Here is a 27,139-nt window from a genome sequence, read left to right on the forward strand (position 1 = left end):
TAAAGAGTCTTTTTGGCAGTCACAAGCATGCACAAATGAAAAACATAACTGGAGTAAAGCCTTACTGAGTTGCTAAAATGAATGTAAGTGAGAACAGGCTTCTATTTACAAAATCAACTGGAGTACTCCATCCAACTCTGGGGCCCCTAGTACAAGACAGACATGAACTTAGAGCAGGACCAGGAAAATCATCAGAGGGCTGGAAGACATTTCCTACAAAGAAAGGCTGAGACAGTTGGGGTTGTCAGCCCTGGAGAATAGAAGGTTTCGGGGAGACCTTCTTGTGGCCCTTCAATACTTAAAGGGGGCTTATTAGAAAGACTGAGAGAGACTTTAACAGGGCTTGTAGTGACAGGACAAGAGGGAACAACACTGAACTGAAAGGGAGTAGGTTTAGATTGGATATAAGCAAGAAATTTTTTACAGTGAAAGTGGTGAGACACTGGAACAGGTTGCCCAGAGAAGTTGTGGATGTCACATCACTGGAAGCGTTCAAGGCCAGGTTGGATGGGGCTTTGGGCAACCTGGTCTGGTGAATGATGTCCCATGGCAGGTAGGTTGGACTAGATCTTTGAAGGTTGTTTCTAACTCAAATCATTCTATGATTCTATGAATACTTCAGCGTTATCACAAAGCAATTCACCTTAAGCAATATCTTGCCATCTAGATTATAGTGCTGCTTCCAGACAAGGAACAAATTCACATTCATTCAGACAACATGAAAACTCCAGGTTTCATCATTAGATCTTGAGGACATTGTTATTTTGCATACTCAGAAAAAGGCACATATTGATGCTACCAAAATACTGGGTAGACCATGTACAACTTTGAATATTACACAGTACAGGTCAGTGACAGACAATTAAGAACATTTTTTACCACTTAGAAAAAAGATTATAATAAATTTCAGCTTTTAAACTGACTCACCATCCAGAGGGAAGGTCCCAAGTCTTAATGGTACAGTCCATTGATGAAGTTATTAGCCAACGACCATCAGGACTGAAAGTCTAAAATAAAATAGTCAATTTAATGGCACAACTGAGAAGTCAGTCCCTACAGGAGGTCCTGTTTTACACAGTTAAAGGTTAGATTGCTCCCTAACACCAGGATGAAATGGTCTGGTCATAAAACAAAACTGATACCACCTTACTGAAAGTAAGAAAAGGACAAAAATGGAAGCTATTTCAGAACAGGTTTAAATATAGGACACAAGATACACCTGGCTGTTTGTAAAGGCTCTTTGGTCCTCACTTTTACATTAATGATGAAATCCACTAAGCATAAAACTGAAGAAATCAAATACATACTTACTAGCACTTAGAATTAAATCAGAAGCTAAGAACTATTTCAATGAACACTACAAAGCACTATTACACAAGATGTAAAATAAGGAATTATCAGTCCGTTGCATAATCTCAGACCTGCTCACACCTTTTATTTACTTGGCTCATCTTTTCAATGTATACAGTTAAGACTGTTGCACAATTTTGCTCCTGAATATGGTTTTTATTATTCCTAATGCTTTATATTGTTAAACCCCAAATTAGCTGGTTGCAAAGTCATAGTAAAATCCCAAAGCACACTAAAATTATATGGCCATTCAAACACTATACATTTTAACTTCAAAGCTAACATGGCCAAAATTGCTGTAGAGCTGAACAACAACTTTACTATTCACAGCTGAACATAATACTCAGTGATTTAATACATGCAGATAAATCCACCATCTTTAAAATGAATTAGGTATTTGCATATGTCACCTGTTACAGAAAATGAGTTAACAATTACCATGTCATTAATCCGTCCATGGTGTCCTGAGAACATCCTGACAATCTTCCTGGTTTCTATATCCAAAACACTAACACTGAAGTCATCAAAGGCAATTCCCAGAATACCACTGCCAAGAATCATTAGCACATATGATAGTGAATACTCAGAGACAAAAAAATAAAACCAACATCTTAACACCGATCCAAAAATCTTTTATCCTGAGATAATCTCAGATAAATAGTATTACATTCCTTCAGTCTAATAAAATGTGTTGTCATTTTGTTTTATCAACTAGTAGTCAGTTATATTTCAAAGCATCGGAAACGTAAACTTTATTAGTATACTTGGTTGCCACTCTAGACTACGTACTTAGAGCAAAACAATATGCACATGAAATAGCTTCAATTTCTTACCTGTCTCTGTGAAGCAGAATTCCACTTGGAGAAGAAGAAAGCTCAGTGGAGTAAACTAGATCTTTAGTTTTGAATTTCCAAAATTTAATTAATCCTTCACTACCAGCTGTAATGACCAGCTGGTTTAATCCATCCACTGCTACCCCCCTAATGGCCCCCTCATGTGCTGCAAATCAAGGGAAAACAAAGTTGTATTTCAGAATACACAGCATAGAAATCAGTAGAATGCCAAACGCTATTCTGTATGTCTTCACCTAACTACACTAAACGGAGCAGTAAGCGTATGACAAACTATTCTAAAGCCACCTGACAAGACTGCCTGAATAGTAAATAGTAGAAGTTTATCAGTGCAGAAACCAAATTGCTTTCAAGTAAGCACCTAGAATACAACAGAAAAGTTGTGAGTAATTGGAACCAAATATTAGCTTTTATTTCTGCTTTCAATTTGGGGGGCTTTTTTTGAATGTGAGATTTGAGGCACTTTTGAACCGCTAATGGAATGCCTCCAGGGGGCCCCAAGCATTCCAGACAAAATTTACAGCTTCAATTCTGGCACAAAGTCTGGGAGTTTTCCTAGGCTACTTTACACTGCAATGTAAAGATAAGGCATAGTTCCTCTGGTTTTGGATCAATTTTATTTCTTCATCTATGCCTAGGGCTCCTGGCCAGTAACCAAACTTCTAAAATTCATCCCATTATCAAGAAATGATGTTATTAGGAGACCACTTCATGCTTCCTAAGCTAGATGGCTTTTAGAAACCCAGTAAGATTTAAGGGTTCATCAGGACTCTTTCCTTCTTTCTACAGCAAAAAGAAATCAGATCACAAGGGCCCTATCATAAATTGCAGACTTAAAAAGCAAGAGCAAACATACATGAGGATACATGACATGAAATGTATACGTATGTAACCATTAAACTTAAAAGTCTGAACAGTGTCACTAAGTCATAAGTGTGAGGCTGGGTAACTGAAAATAACAGCATATGCAGAGAAATAGACTTGCTTAGGATTTCAATTTCTCATGCACGTAAAGTATTCTTTCATTTTTAAGCAGGGAGCACAAAACAGATGGGAAAATTCATCTTAGAGACAGAATCCTACAAGAAGCCAAGTACTGGAAATGTGATTATCTCAAAAGCAGCTGAGGCCAGAGGATATCATTTTAGTGCTAACCATTTTGGTAACTGACACTTTTGTGTTAATTAAAACCAAACATATGCTCACATCAGAGCTGTTAAAACTAGCAGGGATCCTGTCCTTCAGAGTAGGTTTCAAATTACTTCTGATTACAGCGCAAGATAGGACAGTTTAGGGTAATTGGAGAAACTGAAAAGATTCACAAATTCAAACCAGAAGCTATTTTAAATTTCTGAGATGACAGAACACCAGGTTGTTGTTGTTAAGAGTCAGTATTTTAAAACTGTAACCGTTCTTACCTCTTTCTCTGCCGTAACGCCCTCTGTGAATGCCAGACTGCATGTTATACACATCTACCTGTCCAGTTGACAGCCCAATTACAGCAAAGTTCCCACATGAGGTAATGTCAACTGCCTTTCAAGGGAAAAAAAACCCCACACAACACCTATGAAAACAATTCTTTAAGTGTTTATCTAATTAGCAAAGTTGTTAAAAGAGATGTTATGTATCAGGAATACAAAATACTAATTTTTTTTTTATACTTCTTTCAAGGAAACTGCACAGAACAAACAACAGATTACATGTCAAAAAAGTAGACAGGAGCTCTTAGAATAAGCAAATAATCAGAAGTAATCAATATGGCAGTGAATGCTTATGAAGGATAATGATATACTTAGTGACATGCATCAGAAGTCATAACTAATATCAACACTGTAACCTAAATGACTAACCTATGTAGTCAAGACATCCACAAATTCAATCCCTGAGATAAAGTCCAAGCATGCCAACTGCAGGCCTCTTTCAATGCCTGTATTGCCAATGGCACCCCAAAATAGGGTAAGCTCATACAGAGTTTAAAAAATAAAAAACAAAGAAAAAATGGCCTAGATGTCTTTGGAAAGATACAGTCCAAAGAATCTAGTAGTTAAAAAGAAAACCAGGTATTTACAACTCAACTGATCTTGTCTACCACTCTACTAAGCTTAAGGTCAGAAAAACAATTTATCACAAGATACAGTAGTAGTATGAATGCAAACATTTTTCTGTATTGACAAAAAAAAGTATCTTCAGCAATTTGCATTCACAGAGCAAGTTCATCATCCCAGGCATATAGTTAACTCTACATCAGTATGACAGATTAAAGGTAAACACCAATCACCTCTGTGACTCAGAAAATAAAATCTGCACTTAGTCTGGATGTTTAAGGGAAAAATGCACATGCAGCATTTTTTCTTAAGACCATATGCATTACAAAACAGCTAGTAGGACACACTGAGCTGGCAGAAAGCACTTGACAAAGCAACTAAAACACGTCTAGGTAGTGCTTTTTCATTCTAAATATTGCTTCTGTACAAACAGAAAACAAAACAGCGTATACTGCAATGCTGAAGAAACATTATCCTAAATAAACTTACTGTTGCATACATATCAATAGGTTTGTGTTTACTAAATTCTTCTGGCCTCAGTTTATGAGCTCCCATGGAAGTTTTCTGGTAGTTCCAGGTTGTACAGGTTATATACCCTTGATGGCAGGCAACAATACTATCCCAGTCACTCTGATGTGCCACTTCTGCAATGTAACACATACTCCTTTGAGAAACAATCATTCTAAAGTCAAATAAGCTCTTCCGATATCCTGAATACTTTGAAATAATATAGGTGGAACAGTTCATATTTAGTATTGTTATTGGACAGTCAAAAGGCTACCATTCAGAAAAACCACCTGGCAAACCACTGTGCATATGCTAGTGTAACTAAAATGCTAACAAAACCACAAGCATTTTTTGGTATGTTGTATTTCATGTCTTTGTCTATTTGCGTCTATGCAGTTTGAAAAGCCTATTTAAATTTAAATGGTATAAACTGCTTAATCTGTACACATTTCCACCCGAGTCTCTTAATTGTTTCTACAGCTGCTGAAACAGCAGAAGCCATTAGATTAACCACTTAAAGAAGGGGTTAAGAGCTAAGTCTGCTTCCAATAGCAAAAGACTTTTCCGCTCAGTATCCAAACTTTGTAGTCAAATATGGTATGTGGGGATCTAAATAATGAGCAAGTTTGCTTTTATTTAATTTATAAATTAAAAACAATTGAGAGATTGGTATTTGGTATTTCTAGAACTTCAAAGAATAATACAACCAGAAATAAACTGGTCACTTCACCAAACAAGAACAATATAGCAAAAAAGAAACAACTCTAATTAAAATGTACTTATATACATGTTTTCTTACGTCTTCAAACACATTTAAGGTTGTTGCAACAACTATGTACAGATAGTCTGTATCACGGAAGTCTGCAAATATAAATACCGTATGTAGTCAAATGGCTACACAAAACTGTAAATCAAAACCTTTCAACATGTGAAATAATCAACCATCCTTGGAAAACAAAAGAATAGCTACACTTAAGACAAAACAGACTTCAAGTTCGAAGAGGAGATTGTTAATTTAAAGAAACACATTTTGATGAAGCAAAGATAATTGCACTCTGCTTCAAGAAATTAGGCTCACTATTTCCACACGGAATTACAAATGAACAGAGTAAGTGAAATTGGACTTTGAAAAGTGGCTCAAATACAGGAACTGGGGAATCAAAATCAACCACTGTAACTAAGATTTCCTCAGCTAACAAAGATCTTCATTGCCTCTAACTGCTGGTTCTCCAACCTAGAATAATATGTACCCCAGAAAATTCTGGCTCCTGTGATAGAGATTTTCAAGCCAAGAGCCAGTTAAACAAAAAGACATTTGAAATAAAATGCTTTTTTTTGAAATCATAGAAAAGTTTACCAATATAATTTTAAACTGTCACTCAACAGCTCACGAAGGGCCACAGAATTTCAATAATCTCATCTTGTTACATCATAGGCTTTCAAAAAAGTAGTGTCTTCAGGGTTAAAAGACAAAATGAAAACATGGTGAGGTCTGTAATGTATCTCAAAGACTACTTACCTGAAGCAAAGATTGTAATTGGTGGAAGTGCCATCGTATCAAGCTTAAGACCTTTCTTTTTTGATTTCTTTTTGTTAATTGAACCTTAAAAAAAGAAGTTAAGTGTCTCAATCTCATGGCTAGATGTGAGAATAATGATTTAAAAAGTACTATTTAGTAAATGTAAAGTTCCTATTAAACTTAGAAAAATTCGGCTTACATTAACGTAGTGTTGCTGCTAACCTAGTGTTTGAAGAGCTAAGAACATTAATAGAGTTCCTGTCAAAATTAATGTGGTGCTGAGCAAATCAATAGCCTGTTACATTCACAGATGTACTACTCAACCCATTTGTTCCAGGATCTTGTGCTGACATCCTGAGGCGTAAGTTCCCCCATCACAACTAAAACCATGGTCATACAGACATGGCTATATAAAGCAATATATAACACCCAACCCTTACAATAACCAAACAGTCAGGAATTTCAAATTTATGCCCAAAGGATATATATAATCAATTAATATACATCTGTTTATTCAAATCTATCTAAATACATATATATTGATATATAGATGTTCTTATGAAAACAAGAATTTTTGTAGTCTGAGACTCTGAACTCTACAAGAAAGTGGCATTGTGGGGAAGACATGCTTTTTAAATTAAACTCTACATTAAATCAAAGTCAAGAAATATTAACTAACTAATAATTTAGTCAACTGAATAGAAGGGGAATGGGGTAAAAAGTTGTAATTACACATGCTGAAATATCAGCTACTGCTTTACATATTCTTAATACAAAAATCATGCCCAACGTTTCCCACAGTGAAATAGCATACACTGTCAGGCTACAGAAATTACTTAAGTACAAACAAATCTTCATATACATCAGCAAGGACTGAGATTGCAGAACAACTGAGCTGAATAGTTTTCATACAATGGTTAAAGTGAAAGTAAGGCCTACATAATGTTTTTAGCTCCTGCTTACATGAATACTTTTCAGGGCTTTTTCACCAACATTTGTAATTTCACTGAAATACTTACCACGTCCTAAACTTTTATTGAACTTTTCATGCACTGTTGAAAAAGACTGCAATGTTCCATCTTGACCTGACAAAATATTAGCAGAAAGCAGTGAAGAGCAAAAAATCAACTTTCTGTTTACTCATAAGCTATCTGAGCAAGAAAACCAGAAGCACTAAGAAACCTCAAACATCATAATAAAGCATTTACTAAAAATCCTGGTCCTAGAAAAAACAGATACACTATAAGCAGCGGAACTAATGGAGCCTAATTTTCTATGGCAAATATTCCATTCCTACTACTTTGCCCCATACATGATCAGAATGACACGCCTTTTACAGACATCATCTCCATGTTCAATTCCTCTGTCACCCCTCCTTTCTCCACCACAATACCTAGCTGTTCCCAGCTTTCTATGATTAAAACTTTGAATAAACTGTTACATCCTTCAAATACCTCCATAATACTTCCAAAGGTTTCCCATGACCCCATATACGCCCTCACCAACTACAGTATTTCTTTCTTTATCCTTTGCCTAACCAACACACCTCTGGCTGGTTAAGACCTACACCTAGGTTAGCGAATAAGCTAATCCAAACAAAAATGGTAAAGGTGGAGTTGCCCATCTTTCCTGTAAACCAGGACACTCCTCTACCCAGTAACCAATGTTCACAGATCTGATAGGAATTTAATTTAATTTAATAGAGGGGCAGAAAGGCTCAAATTTGAAACTAGCGAACAGGTCAACTTTGTGGGAGAGAGATGTGGACAAGGCAGAAGCAGAAACTAAAAGAAAATGAAATTGCACAATGCATGTAAAATTAAAGGCACTGAGATGATTTTTAAAAATCAGAAAAATCTGAAAAACATTTTATTAGGCCAAACAACGAAGGAAACAGAAAATTAAAGTGAACTTGAATAATCTGAAAAACAATGGAGCAATTACAGTATGCAAGCAACCTTTCCTTGTTGCTGTGATACAGAAGGCAGGATGTATATTCTGGGAACGAGGAGAAATATTAAGCAGGATGAAAGCCGGTGACAATGGTCAAATTTTAAGAAGTTAATTTGTGGAGATGCCCATTCTAAGGAAACCAGTAGCACTTGAATGGCACCCCACAGCATTGCTACATTTCTCTTGCAAAAAGTTTTACCACTTATTCAGAAAGGAATGTAGAGTCAGTCTCCTTACACTGCAGATAATTAGATCTCAAAGCTTGAGACCCTTTTCAGTTTAGCAGTTGCCTCTCTGCCCTCTCCATATGTTTCAGTACAATTAACAAAGCAGTAAGGTGCAAAACCAAATGTCAGGATCTGTTAACAACTTTTGATTGTTATTGTGGTTCATCTGGTGTGAGCTGAATCACTGTCAAGTAACTAGTTCTTGAATCCAAGTTACTAGCTGGACGACGAGATTTTATCACAGGTGGGTTTAGCAGTGTATTGCTGTGCCGTATTAGGTGTAATATTCATCAAAATTTAGTGCAATGTTTTCAAATGTTGCCTATGTAGACAATTTCGGTTGCAGGTCTATGACCTTATTGGCATCAACAGAGACGTGGTGGGATGGCTCCTATGACTGCCGTGTTGGGATGGAATAATACAGGCTCTTTAGGAAGGACAGGTAGGGGAGCTGAGGAGGGGGTGTCAATGACCCCCCCCTCTATGTCAATGACTAGCTGGAGTGCATGGAGCTCTGCCAGCGGATGGATCAGGAGCCAACCAAGAGCTTATGGGTTACGATTAAAGGGAGGGCAGGGAACATCATAGAGGGGGTCTGCTACAGGCCACCTGACCAGAGAGACTGAGCAGATGAGGCTCTCTAGAGGCAACTAGGAGCAGCATCATGTACCCAAGCCCTGGTCCTCATGGGGGACTTCAACCACCCCCAATATCTGTTGGAGGGGCAACACAGCAGGGCACAAGCAATTGAGGAAGTTCTGGAATGCACTGATGATAAATTCCTTCTCCAAGTGATACAGGAGCCAATGAGGAGAGGTGCCATTCTGGACCTTATTCTCACCAACAAGGAGGGCCTGCTAGGGAATGTGAAGCTCAAGGGCAGCCTTGGCTGGACTTAAGGACAGCAGACTTTGGCCTCTTCAGGGACCTGCTTGGTAGAATGGGACAAAGCCCTGGAGGGAAGAGGGGCCCAAGACAGCTAGCTAATATTCAAGGGTCACCTCCTCCAAGCTCAGGAGCAATGCATCCCAGCAAAGAGGAAGTCAAGCAAAAACACCAAGAGGCCCCCATGGATGAACCAGGAGCTCCTGGGCAAAGTCAAACAAAAAAAAGGAAGTCTACAGAGGGTGGAAGCAAGGGCAGGTAGCCTGGCAGGAATACCAAGAAACTGTACTAGCAGCCAGGGAGCAGGTTAGGAAAGCCAAAGCCCTAATAGAAATTAGTCTGGCCAGGGACGTTAAGGACAACAAGAAAAGTTTCTATAGGTATGTTAGTGAGAAAAGGAGGATGAGGGAAAATGTGGGTCCCCTCCGGAATGAAATGGGTGACCTGGTTACCCAGGATATGGAGAAGGCTGAGGTACTCAACGACTTCTTTGCCTCAGTCTTCACTGGCAAATGCTTGAGCCACACTGCCCAGGTCACAGAAGGCAGGGACTGGGAGAATGCAGAACTGCCCACTGTAAGAGAAGATCAGGTTCAAGAATATCTAAGGAACCTGAAGATGCACAAGTCCATGGGACCTGATGAGTTGCATCCGCGGGTCTTGAGGGAACTGGCGGATAAAGTGGCCAAGCCACTCGCCATCATATTTGAGAAGTCCTGGCAGTCCGGCGAAGTTCCCACCAACTGGAAAAGGGGAAACATAACCCCCATTTTTAAAAAGGGAAAAAAGCAAGACCCCAGGAAATAGAATGGTCAGTCTCATCTCTGTGCCTGGCAAGATCATGGAGCAGATCCTCCTGGAAACTATCCTCAGGCACATGGATAATAAGGAGGTGACTGGTGACAGCCAACATGGCTTCACGAAGGGCAAACTGTGACTAACAAATTTGCTGGCCTTCTATGACAGGGTTATGGCATTGGTGGACAAGGGAGGAGTGACAGATGTCATCTACCTGGACTTGTGCAAGGCATTTGACACTGTCCTGTACGACATCCTCGTCTCTAAATTGGAGAGACATGGATTCAATGGATGGACCACTCGGTGGATAAGGAATTGGCTGCGTGGTCACACTCAAAGAGTTGTGGTCCATGGCTCAATGTCCAAGTGGAGATGAGTGGCGAGTGGCGTTCCTCAGGGGTCAGTACTAGAACTGACACTGTTCAACATCTTTGTAAGCGACAGGGACAGTGGGATCGAGTGCACCCTCAGCAAGTTTGCCGACAACACCAAGCTGTGCAGTGCGGTCGACACGCTGGAGGGAAGGGATGCCATCCAGAGGGACCTTGACAGGCTGGAGAGGTGGGCCCATGCAAACCTCATGAAGTTCAACAAGGCCAAGGGCAAGGTCCTGCACGTGGGTCAGCGCAATCCCAAGCACAACTACAGGCTGGGCAGAGAATGGATTGAGAGCAGCCCTGAGGAGAAGGACTTGGGGGTATTGATTGATGAGAAGCTCAACATGAGCCGGCAGTGTGCGCTTGCAGCCCAGAAAGCCAGCTGTGTCCTGGGCTGCATCAAAAGAGGTGTGACCAGCAGGCTGAGGGAGGTGATCCTGCCCATCTACTCCACTCTTGTGAGACCCCACCTGGAGTACTGCGTCCAGCTCTGGGGGCCCCAGTACAAGGAAGATACGGAGCTGTTGGAGAGAGTCCAGAGGAGGGCCACGAAGCTGACTGGAGGGCTGGAGCACCTCTCCTATGAGGACAGGCCGAGAGAGTTGGGGTTGTGCAGCCTGGAGAAGAGAAGGCTCTGGGGAGATCTAATTGCGGCTTACCAGTACCTTCCAGGTGGAGAGGGACTGTTCATCAGGGAGTGTAGTGACAGGACAAGGGGTAATGGTTTTAAGCTAAAAGAGGGTTGATTTAGATTAGAAGTTAGGAAGAAATTCTTCACTGTGAGGGTGGTGAGGCACTGGCACAGGTTGCTCACAGAAGTTGTGGATGCCCCATCCCTGGAAGTGTTCAAGGCCAGGTTGGATGGGGCTTTGGGCAACCTGATCTAGTGGAGGGTGTCCCTGCCCAGAGCAGGGGGGGTGGAACTAGATGACCTCTGAGGTCCCTTCCAACCCAAACCATTCCATGATTCATCACTTTCAACATAAAATATACAAACACCAAACCCATAAATACCAGAACATGTATCAGTTACGCTGATACATTTTGCACACAGTACACAATGGCTAGAAAATTTACCATAAACACTGGTTTTAGTTTCGAAACCATCCTTTTACCACAATCTTTACCAGTAACTGAGAAATACTGTTCAATAAAGCAACTGTAAGGGACAACTAAAAAACAAAGTTACCATTAAATTGAATTTTTCTTCCTACTGAATGTAAATCATGATTAAAATTACACGCTGCGAGTGAATCAATACACTATAGGACAATGAGAGACACGCTTGTAATTTTTAGGCAAAATGTACAGTAATTGCTAAATAAATCCTCCCTTCCAACTCAAACCATTCTATGATTCGATGATTACTTCAGAGTAATTAAGGATGAGGTGAAGAGTCTCTGTTATTCCATTACTGAAGTGTTCTGGGCTACAAAACAATCTGATCTAGTACTGAATTTCCTAAGGGGTCTATTTATAGATTTTTAAATATGCTAGTTTCTAAGAAAGGGTAGTCACGTATTTTTACATTTTTAGATTAGTATCTTGGTAACAAGCAACCTTGGGAATACATATTACAAACACAATTGATCTGTAAGAAATTACAAAGACATTGCAACTCAGAAAGCTCGCTCCAACTAGTTGGAAAAAAGGAGTGGCTCCTCTAAGTTACTAAGTGCATAATGCTGCTTATTTTTTCCCTGTCACAATAGAATTTCCCTAGTTGTTACAGGCTTTCATTTTGACCAGCTTATAGTTCCTTAGGAGGTAATTGAACAATTTCTATTCATCAGGCATATAATACAGATGACAAAAGCAGCTCATAAGCTTTTCTGCTTGTAACTACTTTTCAGCCTACCCGCTGATAAATGTTCCTCTAGGGAAACCATGAAACAGTTTGATACAGTAATAAATGATACAGTCTACACTAATCACTTGCTATGGTTCATAAATACACATACATAACTCATGAAATACAATCTATTGTATTCATAAAACAAAGACACTTAGCTCTGCATGTTTTATCACAGCAGGAAATCAGACTGAATAAAAATGAGAATTCATACCTGCACTAAGAATTTGCTCTCCATTTTGCCCATGGTATCTGATTTTTGTTGGTGGTGCACTATGTCCCATTCGGCTTCTCAATACACGTCCTGTACCACCAGGTCCATCAAAAATCCACACCTGCCTCCCCAAAAAAAAGGAGAAAAATGAAGCTGATAAACATTGCCCTGCCAACAATTTCACCTCGTGGCAGTGGAACAGGTTTAGCCGGCTTTCATTTTTGATCCTAAAATTCTAGAAGTTTCCACCACGGCAGCCAATTGTTTCCCATTGTTCATTCTGCCACTGCACTAAAGGCTAATGCCATCAGAGCACAGGTAGCACACAGGACTTTTATCAACAGCAACTGCTGATAAGCCAGAACATTATAAAAATAGATCAAGGTTTAAGATAGTGCACCAGGATATAAAGTGTGGGTCTGGAAAAGTGAATCCAAAGCTTTGTTCTTCAAGGCGATCATGAAGCAATACGTGAAGCAATGACATCATGGTAGCAAATCCTTAATCTGCCCCACTACAGATCAATTAAGAGCCAGCAACTTTGGTAACTTGAGTTTTGTTGTATTTGTTCCATTTGAGAAATGCTACTTCAATCCAAACTAAACATTTACACTTTGGAGGATTACAAGAGAAAAAAAAAAGTAACAGCAGATAGCAGCATCTATTGTAACTTACCCGTATAGCGTTATCAGCACCATTAGTAATAAGAAGCGGCTCTCCAGGGACAAATGACATACCAGCTATTGCTGTGGAATGGGCATCTTGCATCTGACACATTAGTTTCTTCTCTTCTAGATCCCACAAAGCAATGTGTCCAATTGGGCTACCAGCTGCCATTACTGGGTGTCCATCTGCTCAAAAAAAAAAAAAGTTTCCTTATTGACATTCAGCTCATCCTTATTGATTTCTCACATCTTAAAACTGATGGAAGAAAAGGCTACAATCACAAGAAAAAAATTTTAAGCCGATTCTAAAAATAAGATATGTTTTAACTGAAATATTGTAGTATTTCAAACAGAAAAGAAAGATCACTAATAATAAAACCAGGATTTTTTTCAGATCAGGTAACAATAACTATATCTAAATCCAGCAGCTAATGCTAGAGGTTTTTCTTGAAAGCACAAGAGATACTGTACCATTTTCAAAAGTTGCTCTACACCCCAGATTCTTCCCCAAACTTACTAGCCTTCACACTTCAGGATGTGAGAGCTACTGTATCACCACTCCAGAAGTTATCAGTCCTTTATTAAAATCTTCCTAAGTCTTCGCCTCAAGAGCTTGCAGAAATAAATTCCACAGGTTGATTGCATGTTTATTCAATCATTCTAAGCAATAATTAAACCTGAATTCACAGAATTTCTATTTTCGTTCTATTTACTCTATCCTGTCTAATACTAAGGAGATAAACACATCATACTAACTTCTAAAAAGCATACTACAAATATTCAAGTAAGTTTTAAAACTTATCGTATCAAGAAAAATTCCACCACATATCCTGCACAATTGGTAACTAATCTTTTTGCTCCCACAAAAAGAAAAACCTAGTTTCCAATTTGCAATTACACACATCATAAATAACTATACCAGACAGGCCTAGGGCCATCCAGAGGGACCTTGACAGGCTGGAGAGGTGGGCCCATGCAAACCTCATGAAGTTCAACAAGGCCAAGGGCAAGGTCCTGCACGTGGGTCAGCGCAATCCCAAGCACAACTACAGGCTGGGCAGAGAATGGATTGAGAGCAGCCCTGAGGAGAAGGACTTGGGGGTTTTGAGTGAAGAGAAGCTCAACGTGAGCCGGCAGTGTGCACTCGCAGCCCAGAAAGCCAACCGTGTCCTGGGCTGCATCAAAAGAGGTGTGACCAGCAGGTCGAGGGAGGAGATCCTGCCCCTTTACTCCGCTCTTGTGAGACCCCACGTGGAGTACTGCGTCCAGCTCTGAGGGCCCCAGTACAGGAGAGACATGGAGCTGTTGGAGAGAGTCCAGAGGAGGGCCATGAAGCTGATCAGAGGGCTGGAGCACCTCTCCTATGAGGACAGGCCAAGAGAGTTGGGGTTGTTCAGCCTGGAGAAAAGAAGGCTCCGGGGAGATCTAATTGCAGCCTTGAAGTACCTAAAGGGGCCTACAGGAAAGATGGTGAGGGACTGTTTATCAGGTAGTGTAGTGATAGGACAAGGGGTAATGGTTTTAAACTAGAAAAGGGTAGATGTTGATTAGATGTTAGGAAGAAATTCTTCACTTTGAGAGTGGTAAGAGACTGGAACAGGTTGCCCAGAGAGGTTGTGGATGTCCCATCCCTGGAAGTGTTCAAGGCCAGGCTGGATGCAGCTTTGGGCAACCTGGTCTAGTGGAGGGTGTCCCTGCCCAGAGCAGGGGGGTTGGAACCAGATGACCTTTAAGGTCCCTTCCAACCCAAACCATTCTATGATTCTATGACTTACTCAATGATTTTCTTCTTCAGTGAAGCTTCACAGATATGGAAATTTGCAGAGCTCATTCTAATTTAAATGAAGAGCACTTTACTCAAAGACTAAAATAAGTGCATGAGTTCAAACCAGTCAGATTGTATTTACACTAAATTTCCCAACTATAAAGACAGGAAAAGAGAGATATTAGAGAACATCTGAAAGCCACACATTCAAGCAGGCAATGGAAGTTATTTAACTGCAGTAACATTTTGAATTAAATGGCTGACACAACAAGGCGCTCTTTCCACTTCTCACAAGTCCCTCCAGTAGCATTCTTCCTCAACAGGGTCTGCATCAATCTATATTCTGTTACGATTTGCAAGTTTGTCTATTCAAATGAGAGATTAGATTCAGTATCAACAGCTCTGTAGGCAGGATCCACATTAAAGTAACTAGCTTTAGTAATTAGTACATGCTGGTTAGACAAAAAAAAAAAAGCTGTGAATATAAGCAGTGTTCCCAGTAATAGCTATTGTTACATTCAGTAGTCACCCAACTATTAACATTCTAACTTTATTATGGAGGGGGAAGACACACTACTGAGAAGTAGGTTTGGATACTAACTTACAGTGTACTGATTACTCTGCACTAACTCTGGTAACTCTGTACTGTGCTAGCTCTTGGCACACTGTAAGCATAAACTGTCTTACTTTTCTTTGAAAAAGGAGTACTGTATGCCACACTTCCTGCGCACTGAGTCAGTACACAAGAAAATGCTGTAAAACAGCCAGCAGATGCATGATCCCCCTTACCTACTGGTAACTTTTCTAGATTATCTGCAGCCTTTGAAAACTAAAACTCTCAGCCCAAACTTCGATTCTGAAATGCTTTATCAAAACATATTTTCCTACCTTCCACTTAGTTTTTGTGATGTTATACCTATTTTCACTAAAAATGCTAAGACTTACCTGTACGAAAAGATATTGCTGTGATAGGACCCCAGTCTTGTTGAAATTTCATCAGAGTTTCATCAAACTTAATGTTATGTACAATGATATGACCAGATACAAGACCAACTGCAACAACATCCACTGCTGGAGCCTGCAAGAAAAATTGAATAGCAACTGAAATGAAAAAGGAAAAGCTTATTGCTACACTGCTAATACTAACACGTACAAGACAATGAATCTATAGTAAAGAAACAAATAAGGCATCTCGCATGAGATCTTTCTCTCTATATTACCTTAATGCATAAATGAACATCTGATAAATATAAAGAAAAAATGAGAGATGCAAGATATTGTGCTTAGTCTCCATTGCATGAAACAATTCTGTTTCCAGAAGTTGGAACTCCTTTGACACCTCACTTGAAATTTTCAGGAGTTCAAGAAGCCCATTGTACACCTTGCCACCCCCCCCATATTTCCAAGTTTTATCCAAGACAACTCCAGACCATTTGCGAAGCTGTCATCAATAGTACCAGTAAGTTTTATTTAATTTTTGTATCTACAAAAATATAGCAAATACAATTACAAAATCTTTTCTTGAATCAGCAAAATCTACATTTTATTAACCTCCAAAGCAAAATAAATTTAGGAAAAAGCTACCAGTGTAACAGAAGTTAGATACACATGTATCTTGCAAACAAATGGTTTCTGTGAATTCATTACATCATTCAGGGAATAAAGACTACAAACGTGATGAACGCAAAACAGCTAAGATGCTAAATGAAACAAAACTAGGACCAGATGAAGGGCAGATAAGAAGCCTTCAAGTCTACTTCTCTTCAATGTTTAAAATGCTCAAGTGAGGGTTATTAAATTACCTAGACAGAATACAAGTCATCTTTATTGCTGTAATTTTAAACAATAACATTTTGCCTGCTGTTCTTGACCAGTTATGTAAGAAAATAAGATATCAAAAATACTAACTTGTTCAAGAGCTGTGACTGCTAACTGCCATCCTGGAAACGAGTATAAGAGTTTGCTGGAAAATAAACAATCAAAAAACATAAATCAATTAACCCTTGGGGATTTTCCACAATAAAATGGATGTTTTATATGCACTTACACAGAAAAGTATGACAGCTTTCTCTCCTTATAAATCAGTTAAAAGGAAAAAACTCCCCAAACCTGCGACACTAATAAATAAGGTTAAGAGTAAAACTGATGGTTAATTTTTATTGAAAAAGTTTGTGTCATGCACTAATACCTCAAAGGTGACGTAATTACATTCAACAAATATGGAGGAAGACCCCTTCTATGCCAGTTGCTCTGGCACAGCTCTTCAGGATTCCTAACATCAACATAAAAAGCCAGTCTTGCTCCAGCTTCTAATAAAAACAAATCCTTCATTTGCAGAGTAACTTCCCTAAATGATAACACTAATACATATTACAAGCACACCCCGTCTTGTTTCTTTTAGAAATGGGAATGACCAAACTGTGAAGCAGGACTGTTCGCTGAGAAGGCAGTCATGCAGTACTTACTAAGGGTGAAATTAAAGACAGTATTTAAGAACAGACATGATTAAAAAACTAATCCATCACCACAGATATAGGTTGTCATTCTTGAAAGACCACTAGCAGCCATGTGTTACCACCTCTCACTTTGCTTTCTTACCAGACACCATCAAACTTTCCCCTCAGTTCTTCCAATTTATTTTTTTGTCTAATTGTGCCCATACCTATCTACAAAATAATCTATGTAGGGAACAAACAGTCAAAAACAAAAATTGCATAACCCAACAACATTGCTAAAAGAGCAACAAAAGTCCCATAAGTTTTTACACAATTAAAAGACAAATGGAGCCATCTAAGGAAGACTTTTTGTCATCTAGGATGTATTACATCTCAGATACTGTGACAGGCATTGAAGAGACACAAGAGTACTATGAGTAGAGACATTTACTTTTCTGTATTTTAGGTTATTCTTATTTCCCGATTTATACAGCATATACGGCATCTCCAAAACATTAGAATATGAAACAAAAAAATTAGCAATGATATCACTGAAAGTATACAGTAGTTATGAGACTAAAACACTGAACTATGTAAACTTAGTTAACACCTATTTGCAGTATGTACATTAACATTTAGGGAAGTTCACTATAACTTTCAAGAGTAGAAAAGCAGCTGATCATGGTACACATGAAATACTGCGTATTAGAGCATAGATGGTGCTCTACTGGGACATGCTCAGAGACAACTACATGTCTACACATCTCTTATCCGAGTACAAGAATCAAATGCTAGTAATTACCTCCACGTTACCTGCCAGTACTTCTTTCCTTGGACCCACTACAACCAAAAAATTAAGCTTGGAAGAAGGGGGGCAGAAGGCCTGAACATACATTACTTTAATTATTTTCATGGGAAAGGTACATGATTCCAAGAAATAATTGAAAAAAAAAGTAATAAAAATAATTCCTGAACAATCCCTGGCATTTTGCAGGGAGAGTAAACAACATGCAACTTGAAAGGCATCAGCATTCAGGGAGCAACAGCATTCTTTGTTCCTGGAGATAGACCAACTGAAAACTTGTGCCAGAGGACTCAGTAAAAGATTCCATGTTCAAAAACTACTGTACTTAGAAGTATTATTTGTTGCATATGAAACTACTTGGAGCATGAAGTATATCCAAGTTACTAAAACTCTTACTTGGATCTTATATTCCATAGCTGCAAGCTCCCTTGTTCACTGCCAAGGAGAATTTTATTCAAATAGGTGCTGGGATGAAGAACTGCAGAAACTGCAAAAGTGGCCTTATCAAAATCCACTTGAAGATATTCCTCTGCAAAAAAGTAAGAAACAATGTTAGCGTGGCTACCTCTACAAATCTGAAGGCCATCCCTTGGCAAACGTAAAGGCAGAATTGATGTTTACTCTGTACAAATCCCACAACTGGTGTTTCTCGCATTAAAGCATTAGCTAATGCGTAACAGGACAGGCTAAACTTGTTTACGTTATAACATCTGTTGGCTTGAAGGTATATTTTTTCCCCATAAGCCTACCTAGCACAACAATGCTGGCAAAACTGTAGTGATTTCTATCTTTCTGAAGGATTCCTGCTCCTGCCTGAGCAAAACACCTCATCTGATTAGCATGCCTTTTGTTTGTTATAGCAACTTCAAATCTCTACAGTCTGTTTGCAGCCACTTTCAAGTCTTCGCATCCAGGGAATGACATTGGTCACACCAATGAGAATGCTTTCTGAAGAAAAAAAATCAGGCCACTGAAGCAGAATGTCATAAGGCACTTTACAATGGCATTAGAAGATGCTGACACAATCAAAAGATTATTCCTAAGAATTTAGTCTTACCCAGATCGGTAAATATCAAGAAACTACAGGATTTCAGAGATGGTGCCAAAGCTGCTGTACCAGTATTTACCAGAAAATGAAACACTAAAATGCACTCTCCGTATAAGCATAACTCTCTACAACTATATGGAACCTTACTGGGTCTTAACTGTGCATGTGGTGCAGCATCCATTCACGAAAAATTATTGCAGGATTAGGACTTCAGATTACCATTTAAGTAGCACTATCATTTAAGGATTTTTTCTTTTTTTAAGAATAAAATACTTCTGAGCAGGTGTATTTAAAAAAATCCTTTTTTTAAATTACTGAATATTTAACAATGCTATCCTATAAAATAGTAACAAAATTAAAGTGCCTCTCACCTTCTGACTGTATATCCCAAACAATAAGAACATTATCAACATCCACAGAGATGACATGATCACCAAAAGGCTGCAGAAGGTGTATCCTTGCCTTGTGACCTTCATAGGTATGAACCACCTATAATTTCAAAAGAGAAATATGTTCAATATAAGCTGTTCAGGTAGCATATCATGTTAACATAATACCTGAGGACAGCTAACATATGTCAGCAACAAGTTTACATAAAATACAGGAAAGGCCACACAACTAAGTGGAAGATACATAATTTTCTCTGATATCTAAAACTCTTGGCAAAAATATTTTACACTAAATAAAATTTACTAAATATTTTTAATTATTTCATTTATGTGAATTAACAATTTATTTTTTATCTTTAAGTAACTACTTAATTATTATAATTAATACATTAAACACAGGTCAGCCATTACAGAATTTACTCTTACATTCTCCTATTTTAAGCTTTTTATTTCTCCTTCTACAGTTTTTGTTTCCCTAAAATGGAAGGTACTGAACATCTATAGAAATAGACATTTGTAGAAAATTAACTCTCTTGAAAACACAACACTACACAACTGTTTTGTACTACTAAGCAACAAGTAAACTAATAAAAACCTCTTTGTTCCTGGCAAAAGCATGGAGAATATTGTCGTATGAAGCAAATATCAACATGCGGTCTGCTGCCAAACATGTAATGTCTTGTGGCAAAGCATTACCTGTTAATCAAACAGAAGAAAAGTTCAGGAAGTTTCAGGTTCATAACAAAACAGAAAGCCTGACAGTGTATTTGTTTACCATGTTTACCATGATGACCCACCAAGAAAGCTCTCCTGTTGAACTTCTTAAGAGAAATGCACACATTTCAGATGAATGCAAATATATCATAAATAACATCACACCAGTAACAACAACATAAGTAACATCAGATTGATAGATCACAAGGTGGTTCTTTTGAAAAACACTTACTACTACAATACTCAATTATCACTGTAAGTAAAGGCACATATTAGCTTCGTGAGGGCTTATAAAGAAGTTATCCCAACATAACACTTCTGTGGACTGTCAGAGCCCCACAGCCAACTGGACCGGCAACAGATGATAAATCAGTCTCAGCATTAGCAACGCCTGTTAGGTTAAGCCACTAGCCTGGAAGCTAGTGACCCACTCTCGTATCCGTTCCCTGATTACAGCTGAAGACACCAGGAATTTGCTGCTCTAAGAATACACCCCACTCTCCACCTTGTGACTGGTTCAGAGAGAGTATCTACTACTGTCATCTGCTACTTCACTAGCTCAAATGGTCAGAGAGTCAAAGCTCCAGACCACACTGAGAAGCTGCTGGTGTGGTCCGGTCCCAAATGGTAGAAAACTGAAAAAAATACTCTAGAGAAAAATACTCTCAATCTAGGGAAACGTAAAAATGCAAATCACAGCACTTAACTATTGTACAGAGACACACCAGGTCAAAAATCAGTCACTGTGGGAGTGCACCTATGATACAAACTTACATGATCACACAGCAGCCTTCCTCACAATGTTGCTTTGTATTATGAATTACTACCAGACCCAAAGAATCCTGTACCTTTTGCTGTATGGCAGCACAGCTTCAATGGGAAGAACTAAACTAAGAATATAAAAAAGGTTGCATTCCATGAGAGGTTCCATTTGTTGGAACATGTTAGACATCTTCCAATAGCACCTCTGAAGTGACTGAGGCCTACAATCAGGTTACAGATACCTGGTACTCCACATGAGCTGTGTGCAAGTCTGCTTATGCCAAGAGTTTTACACACATCTCAATTAAAAAGTTCAGAGCACAAACCACATTACACCCATAAACCAACAACACTGCACAGAGAGTTTACGTTAGAATTTTAGGGCCAGTTCTTTTTGATGTTTTCATAAATGACTTGGATGTAGGGCTAGAAGGTGTCGTGAGCAAGTTTGCAGATGACACCAAATTGGGAGGAGCTGTTGATTCTGTCGAGGGTGGAGAGGCCTTGCAGAGAGATCTGGACAGACTGGAGAACTGGGCAATGACCAGCCACATGAGGTTTAACAAGGGCAAGTGCTGGATTCTGCACCTGGGCAGGGGCAACCCTGGCTATACATACAGACTGGGCGATGAGACGCTGGAGACCAGCCATGCTGAAAGGGGGGGGCGGGTCTTGGTTGACAGCAAGTTGAACAGGAGTCAACAGTGTGCCCAGGCTGCCAGGAAGGCCAACCGTATCCTGGGGTGCATCAAGCACAGCATTGCTAGCCGGTCTAGGGAAGTGATTGTCCCACTCTACACTGCGCTGGTGCGGACTCACCTCGAGTACTGCATGCAGTTTTGGGCGCCACAGTACAAAAAGGACATAAAACTATTGGAGAGTGTCCAAAGGAGGCCAACAAAGATGGTGAAGGGTTCAGAGGGGATGACATATGAGGAGAGGCTGAAGTCCCCTGGTTTGTTCAGCCTAGAGAAGAGGAGACTGAGGGGAGACCTCATCGTGGCCTACAGCTTCCTCACAAGGGGGAACGAAGGGACAGGCGCTGATCTCCTACCTGTGGTGACCAGTGACAGAACCCAAGGGAACGGCACGAAGCTGTGATGGGGGAGTGTGTTGGTTTTGCGTGGCAAGGTTTTGGTACCTGGGGGGCTACAGGGGTGCCTTCTGTGAGAAGCTGCTAGAAGCTTCCCCCATGTCTGATAGAGCCAATGCCAGCCAGCTACAAGACAGACCCGCTGCTGGCCAAGGCCAAGCCAATCAGCGCCTCTGTGATAACATATTTAAGAAGGGAAAAAACAGAGAGAGCTTTTGCAGCCGGAGAGAGGAGTGAGAAGATGTAAGAAACTCTGCAGACAGCAAGGTCAGTACAGAAGGAGGGGGAGGAGGTGCTCCAGGCGCCGGAGCAAGATTCCCCTGCAGCCCGTGGTGAAGACCATGGTGAAGCAGGCTGTCCCCCTGCAGCCCATGGAGGAAGGATGAGGGGGTGTAGCGATTCCACCTGCAGCCTGTGGAGGACCCCACGCCGGAGCAGGTGGAGGCACCTGAAGGAGGCTGTGACCCCGTGGGAAGCCCGCACTGGACCAAGCTCCTGGCAGGACCTGTGGACCCATGGAGAGAGGAGCCCACGCCAGAGCAGGTTTGCTGGCAGGACTTGTGACCCCGTGGGGGACCCACGCTGGAGCAGTTTGCTCCTGAAGGTCTGCACCCTGTGGAGGAGACTCACGTTGGAGAAGGTCGTGAAGGACTGTCTCCCGTGAGAGGGACTCCATGTTGGAGCAGGGGAACGATGAGAGGAGTCCTCCCCCTGAGGATGAAGAAGCGGCAGAAACAACGTGTGATGAACTGACTGTAACCCCCATTCCCCGTCCCCCTGTGCCGCTGAGGGGGGTGGAGGTTGAAGCTGGGAGTGAAGTTGAGCCCAGGAAGATGGGAGGGGTGGGGGGAGGTGTTTTAAGACTTGATTTTATTTCTCATTCCTCTACTCTGTTTTGCTTAGTAATAAATAAGATGAATTCCCTCTCTAAGTTCGGTCTGTTTTGCTCGTGATGATAATTAGAGAATGATCTCTCCCTGTCCTTATCTCAACCCACAAGCTTTCTGTTATACTTTTTCTCCCCTGCCTAGTGGATGAGGGGAGTGATAGAGCGGCTCTGGTGGGCACCTGGCCCTCAGCCAGGGTCAACCCACCACAGGGAGGTTTAGGTTGGATATCAGGAAAAGGTCCTTCACTGAGAGGGTGGTCGAGCACTTGAACAGGCTCCCCAGGGAAGTGGTCACAGCACCGAGCTTGACTGAGTTCAAGAAGCGTCAGGATAACGCTCTCAGTCATATTGATTTGGCTGGTCCTGCGTGGAGCCAGGAGTTGGACTCGATGAACCTTATGGGTCCCCTCCAACTCAGGACATTCTATGATTCTATGAGAGGCACATTGTTTATTTTTCAATCAAATTTTGTAGGTAAAGATCTCAGTTTCTCAAAAAGCTTCAATGATTATGTCTGTAAGAAGATGTGGTTCACTGGAAAGGATTTCACAGAATAAATATGCAATGTTTTTAGAACTTTGTAAGCCGAAAACAGAAGTTACATTAATGTGTTTACAGCTGTAACCATTCACTGCTGATCTTCTAAAACCAAGTCCTGGTTGTGTGACAGTTATTTATTCTCAAGTTTATAGGTGCTCTGTTAATGAGAAGTATTTTGCTTTATGAGGTCTGTGTAAAAACTTTGTGGTATACAGAAGTAAAAGAACTACTTTTTAAGACAGCTTGCATCTCATTGAATCATCTAAATGTTGGTTGGGACCTTTGGAAATCATCTAGTTCATCCTCCCACCCAGCTTCTCCCAAAGATGGATTATCACCAGTTAACCCAGATCAGGTTAACTGCAGCTATGCCCAGCTGAGTCTTGAAAACTTCTGTGGAAGTCGCTCAAGCTCTACACTCTACTGCCTCTTAGTCAGGGTCATTTTTCCTAACCACCACTGTGACCCTCTCAAGCAGCAATCTATTGCTGTTGCCCCTTGTTACTCTGCCTACCATTACCACCACAAGTTCAGCTCTGCCATGTTCGTAACTGCCCTTCAGGTAACAGGCTGTCTCTGGGTTGCCCCATATTTTTCCCTTCACAAGACTAAAACAAATCCAGTTACTTCAACGTCTCTTCTGATACTGTGTGCTGTAGGACCCTGACACTCCCCAGTTCCTCGGCATCCCTCCTGAAAGAGAAAGGGGAGCGATGGGAGGGGGAGAACCACACGAACTGGCTATCGCAGTCCAGGTGTGGCCTCACCAGCACGAAGTACGGGAGCATAACAACTTTCCCTGATCTGCTGGCCATGTTCCTAACATAGCTCAGTACACAGCTTGCCTTATTCACAGTTACTGCATTGTTGGTCCACATTCAACCTGGCACCAGCAGAGCCCCAGCTCCTTTTCAGCAGGATGCTACACAGCCAGTCAGTTCCTGGCTTGTTCTGTCCCAGGTGCAAGATTCTGCAGTTGCCCTTGCTGAACTTGGCGAGGTTTATGTTGGCCCAGGCCAAGCGTTTTGCAACACCACCCCGGACTGAAGCTCTGCCATTGTGGGTGTCAGCTACTCCTCCTAACATAGTATCATCTGCAAATTTTTACTGAGAGTGCATGCTGCCTCATCACCAGGCTGCTGGTGAAGGTGCTGAACAACATGGGCCCTGCTGTTGACACCTAGGGTGCTATGCTTTGCTACCAACTGCCAACTGGATGTCAAATCATCAATTTATATCCTTTGTATCCAGCAGTCCAGCCAATTTTTAAAATTCCCTGAAGACTTTTTGTCCCATCCACACCTGCTCTGTTCCTGTAATTATTTTTCTCCTCTAACATGGCCTTCTAGTAACCACAAAAACAACAAAAAAAGGTATCTGGAATTAACACCTTTATTCACTGCTCACTCCTTAAGGCCTAGGGGTGTTCTTGGAAGATCAAGATGAAAAGAATAGGAGGTTCACAAGGTATATCCCTTAGAGAACTAAATTACAGTTGCAATAGCAGTCTTATTTCCAAACTGATAGCCGATATTTCTGAGACTCCTTTCAACATATTTCACTGTAAATATTAGTATATCCAATTAATTTTCAATTTTTGAGTCAAGTTCAGATGTCAGATGTGTTAAAAAAAAAACAACCCCAGGAATGAACAATCTCTGCATACTTACTCACAGCAACAATACCAAGCTTCTTCACCTGCAATGAAAGTATTAAAAAGGCATTTTTAGTGATTGGTTGCAATGATTTGCTATAAACATAAATTCTAGGAACCAACGTAGATAAGAAATTTGTATGCCTCACAAGACAGAAAAATTATTCATCTTAGTTTACAACAGTATCTACAGGAAAGCCCACAGGTAGCAGGTCAAAAGGAACGGGACAATGTATTTGCCAAAAGACAACCATGCAGCAACAGTAAGTTATGCTGCTTAATGTACTTTAGCCTCATGCACAGTAAACTAAATATGTGTTTAGACACTTTGCAGAGTTTGGTCAAATTTGTTTTCGCATCATCTCTGCTTCTATTTTATTTCCACTACAACCACTGTATGTTATTATCTTTGTTCACAGATAATTTGCTCAGTTACAGTCATCTTTGCCCAGTGATGATCACTACTATTTTAGTTCAAAGTCTGTGGAGAGGACTGACAGGAGCGAACACTAAGAGACTATCATAAAAGTACAGAAGATCTATGCTGTCTGCACTCTGCTGTTCACTATAATCACTCGATTCAGTTCTGTTTTGTTACTGTTTTCTATACACCGAAAATACTTTTATCACACAGCAAGAGGCGAGTCAATATCACAGGCTTTCACCTCGCAGAACTGAATTATGCTCTCCAGTTTCTGTACAGGAGAAGTTTTAATACGATCTAATGGATTGCCCCCCAGAATTATAGCCCTTGAAACGCTAAACCGCAACTAGTCAAACTGGTGAGCCTTGGTTTATCCAGCAACAACGGGAAAGCTTCAACACCTGGATCCCGCGCCCGATGGAGGGGCTGTGCTGCACCCGCCCGGGCTGCTCACGCGGCTAAACACGCCCGATCCGGCCTGTTCCACCCGCTGCCTGCCTGCCTGCCAGCCGCGCGCCGCCGAGGCCTGCTACCGGGGCGCCGCGGCCCTCCTCGCACGCTGCCGCCTCATGATAGCGAGGCCCTGGCGCGGGGGGAAGAGGAAGAGGCGGCGGCCCAGCTCTGTTCCACGCCCGTATGGGTCGCCCCGCGCGGCCCCGGCCTCCCCAAGGCCACACGCCGGAGAGCGGCGAGCCAGTCCGCCCGCCCGGCGGGGGAAGGAGGCCGGGGAAAGGAGAGGGGGCACAGGGGTCCGTGTACTCACGTTGTAGGTGTGGATGCTGCACCCGACGGCGGTGGCCAGGTAGAACTCGCGGTGGCGGCCGTGGTAGCGCAGGACGTGCGGGACGTGGCCGCTGAAACGGCCGAGCACGCGGAAACCGGCGAACAGCCCACCACCCTCACGCGCCATCGTTCCCGCACGCGCCCTCGTTACCGCACGCGCTCGCCGTCCGCCGCAGGAAGCGTCTCCTCTCCCGCTTCCGGCCAGCCCGCCCGGCACTCCTCCCCCCCACCACCCCGGCGTGCGCCGCCGAAAGCGGTCCCCGCAGCGGTCCCAGTTCCGCTACCGGGGCGGCGCAGCCCAGCGGCACCAGGCTCACCCGGCGGGGATCCTGCCCCTGAGCCCCCGCTCCTGACGGGGCTTTGCCCGGTGAGGCGCGGAGGGGAGCGCCAGCGCCTCCAACCCGGCGGGCGCGGTACCAGGCGAAGACCGCCCGAGGGCCCCGCGGCGGCCGTCAGGGCACGCAGGGGACCGTCACCAGCGAATGCATCTACAAATACTCCCCACAGCCACGACTGCTCGTTTTTTTTCCTTTTGTTCTTCTCCTCCCCCCGCCCCGTTCCCCTCACAAAGCACCGGACCCAGTTCAGGCTCTGG

At 41.6% G+C, this 27,139-nt stretch overlaps 1 protein-coding gene across 1 annotated transcript in view; it reads right to left on the minus strand.

The window, feature by feature from the left end:
- The window catches only part of WDR36 (WD repeat domain 36), a 39,357-nt gene extending 12,634 nt beyond the window's left edge, over positions 1–26,723 (minus strand). Inside the window, exons 1-16 of the mRNA XM_075740050.1 lie at positions 26,525–26,723; positions 25,354–25,381; positions 20,281–20,381; positions 19,668–19,785; positions 18,645–18,777; positions 16,917–16,971; positions 15,954–16,086; positions 13,254–13,429; positions 12,579–12,699; positions 7,292–7,357; positions 6,273–6,356; positions 4,736–4,890; positions 3,620–3,734; positions 2,184–2,349; positions 1,789–1,897; positions 928–1,007 (exon numbers count right to left, since the gene is read on the minus strand). Coding sequence (XP_075596165.1) covers positions 928–1,007; positions 1,789–1,897; positions 2,184–2,349; positions 3,620–3,734; positions 4,736–4,890; positions 6,273–6,356; positions 7,292–7,357; positions 12,579–12,699; positions 13,254–13,429; positions 15,954–16,086; positions 16,917–16,971; positions 18,645–18,777; positions 19,668–19,785; positions 20,281–20,381; positions 25,354–25,381; positions 26,525–26,671 — 1,787 coding nt within the window. The 5' untranslated portion in view covers positions 26,672–26,723. The remainder of the gene's footprint in view (positions 1–927; positions 1,008–1,788; positions 1,898–2,183; positions 2,350–3,619; positions 3,735–4,735; positions 4,891–6,272; positions 6,357–7,291; positions 7,358–12,578; positions 12,700–13,253; positions 13,430–15,953; positions 16,087–16,916; positions 16,972–18,644; positions 18,778–19,667; positions 19,786–20,280; positions 20,382–25,353; positions 25,382–26,524) is intronic.
- Between the last annotated feature and the right edge of the window lie 416 nt (positions 26,724–27,139).

Source organism: Balearica regulorum, chromosome Z, assembly GCF_011004875.1.
Source record: "Balearica regulorum gibbericeps isolate bBalReg1 chromosome Z, bBalReg1.pri, whole genome shotgun sequence".
Classification (NCBI taxonomy): Eukaryota; Metazoa; Chordata; class Aves; order Gruiformes; family Gruidae; genus Balearica; species Balearica regulorum.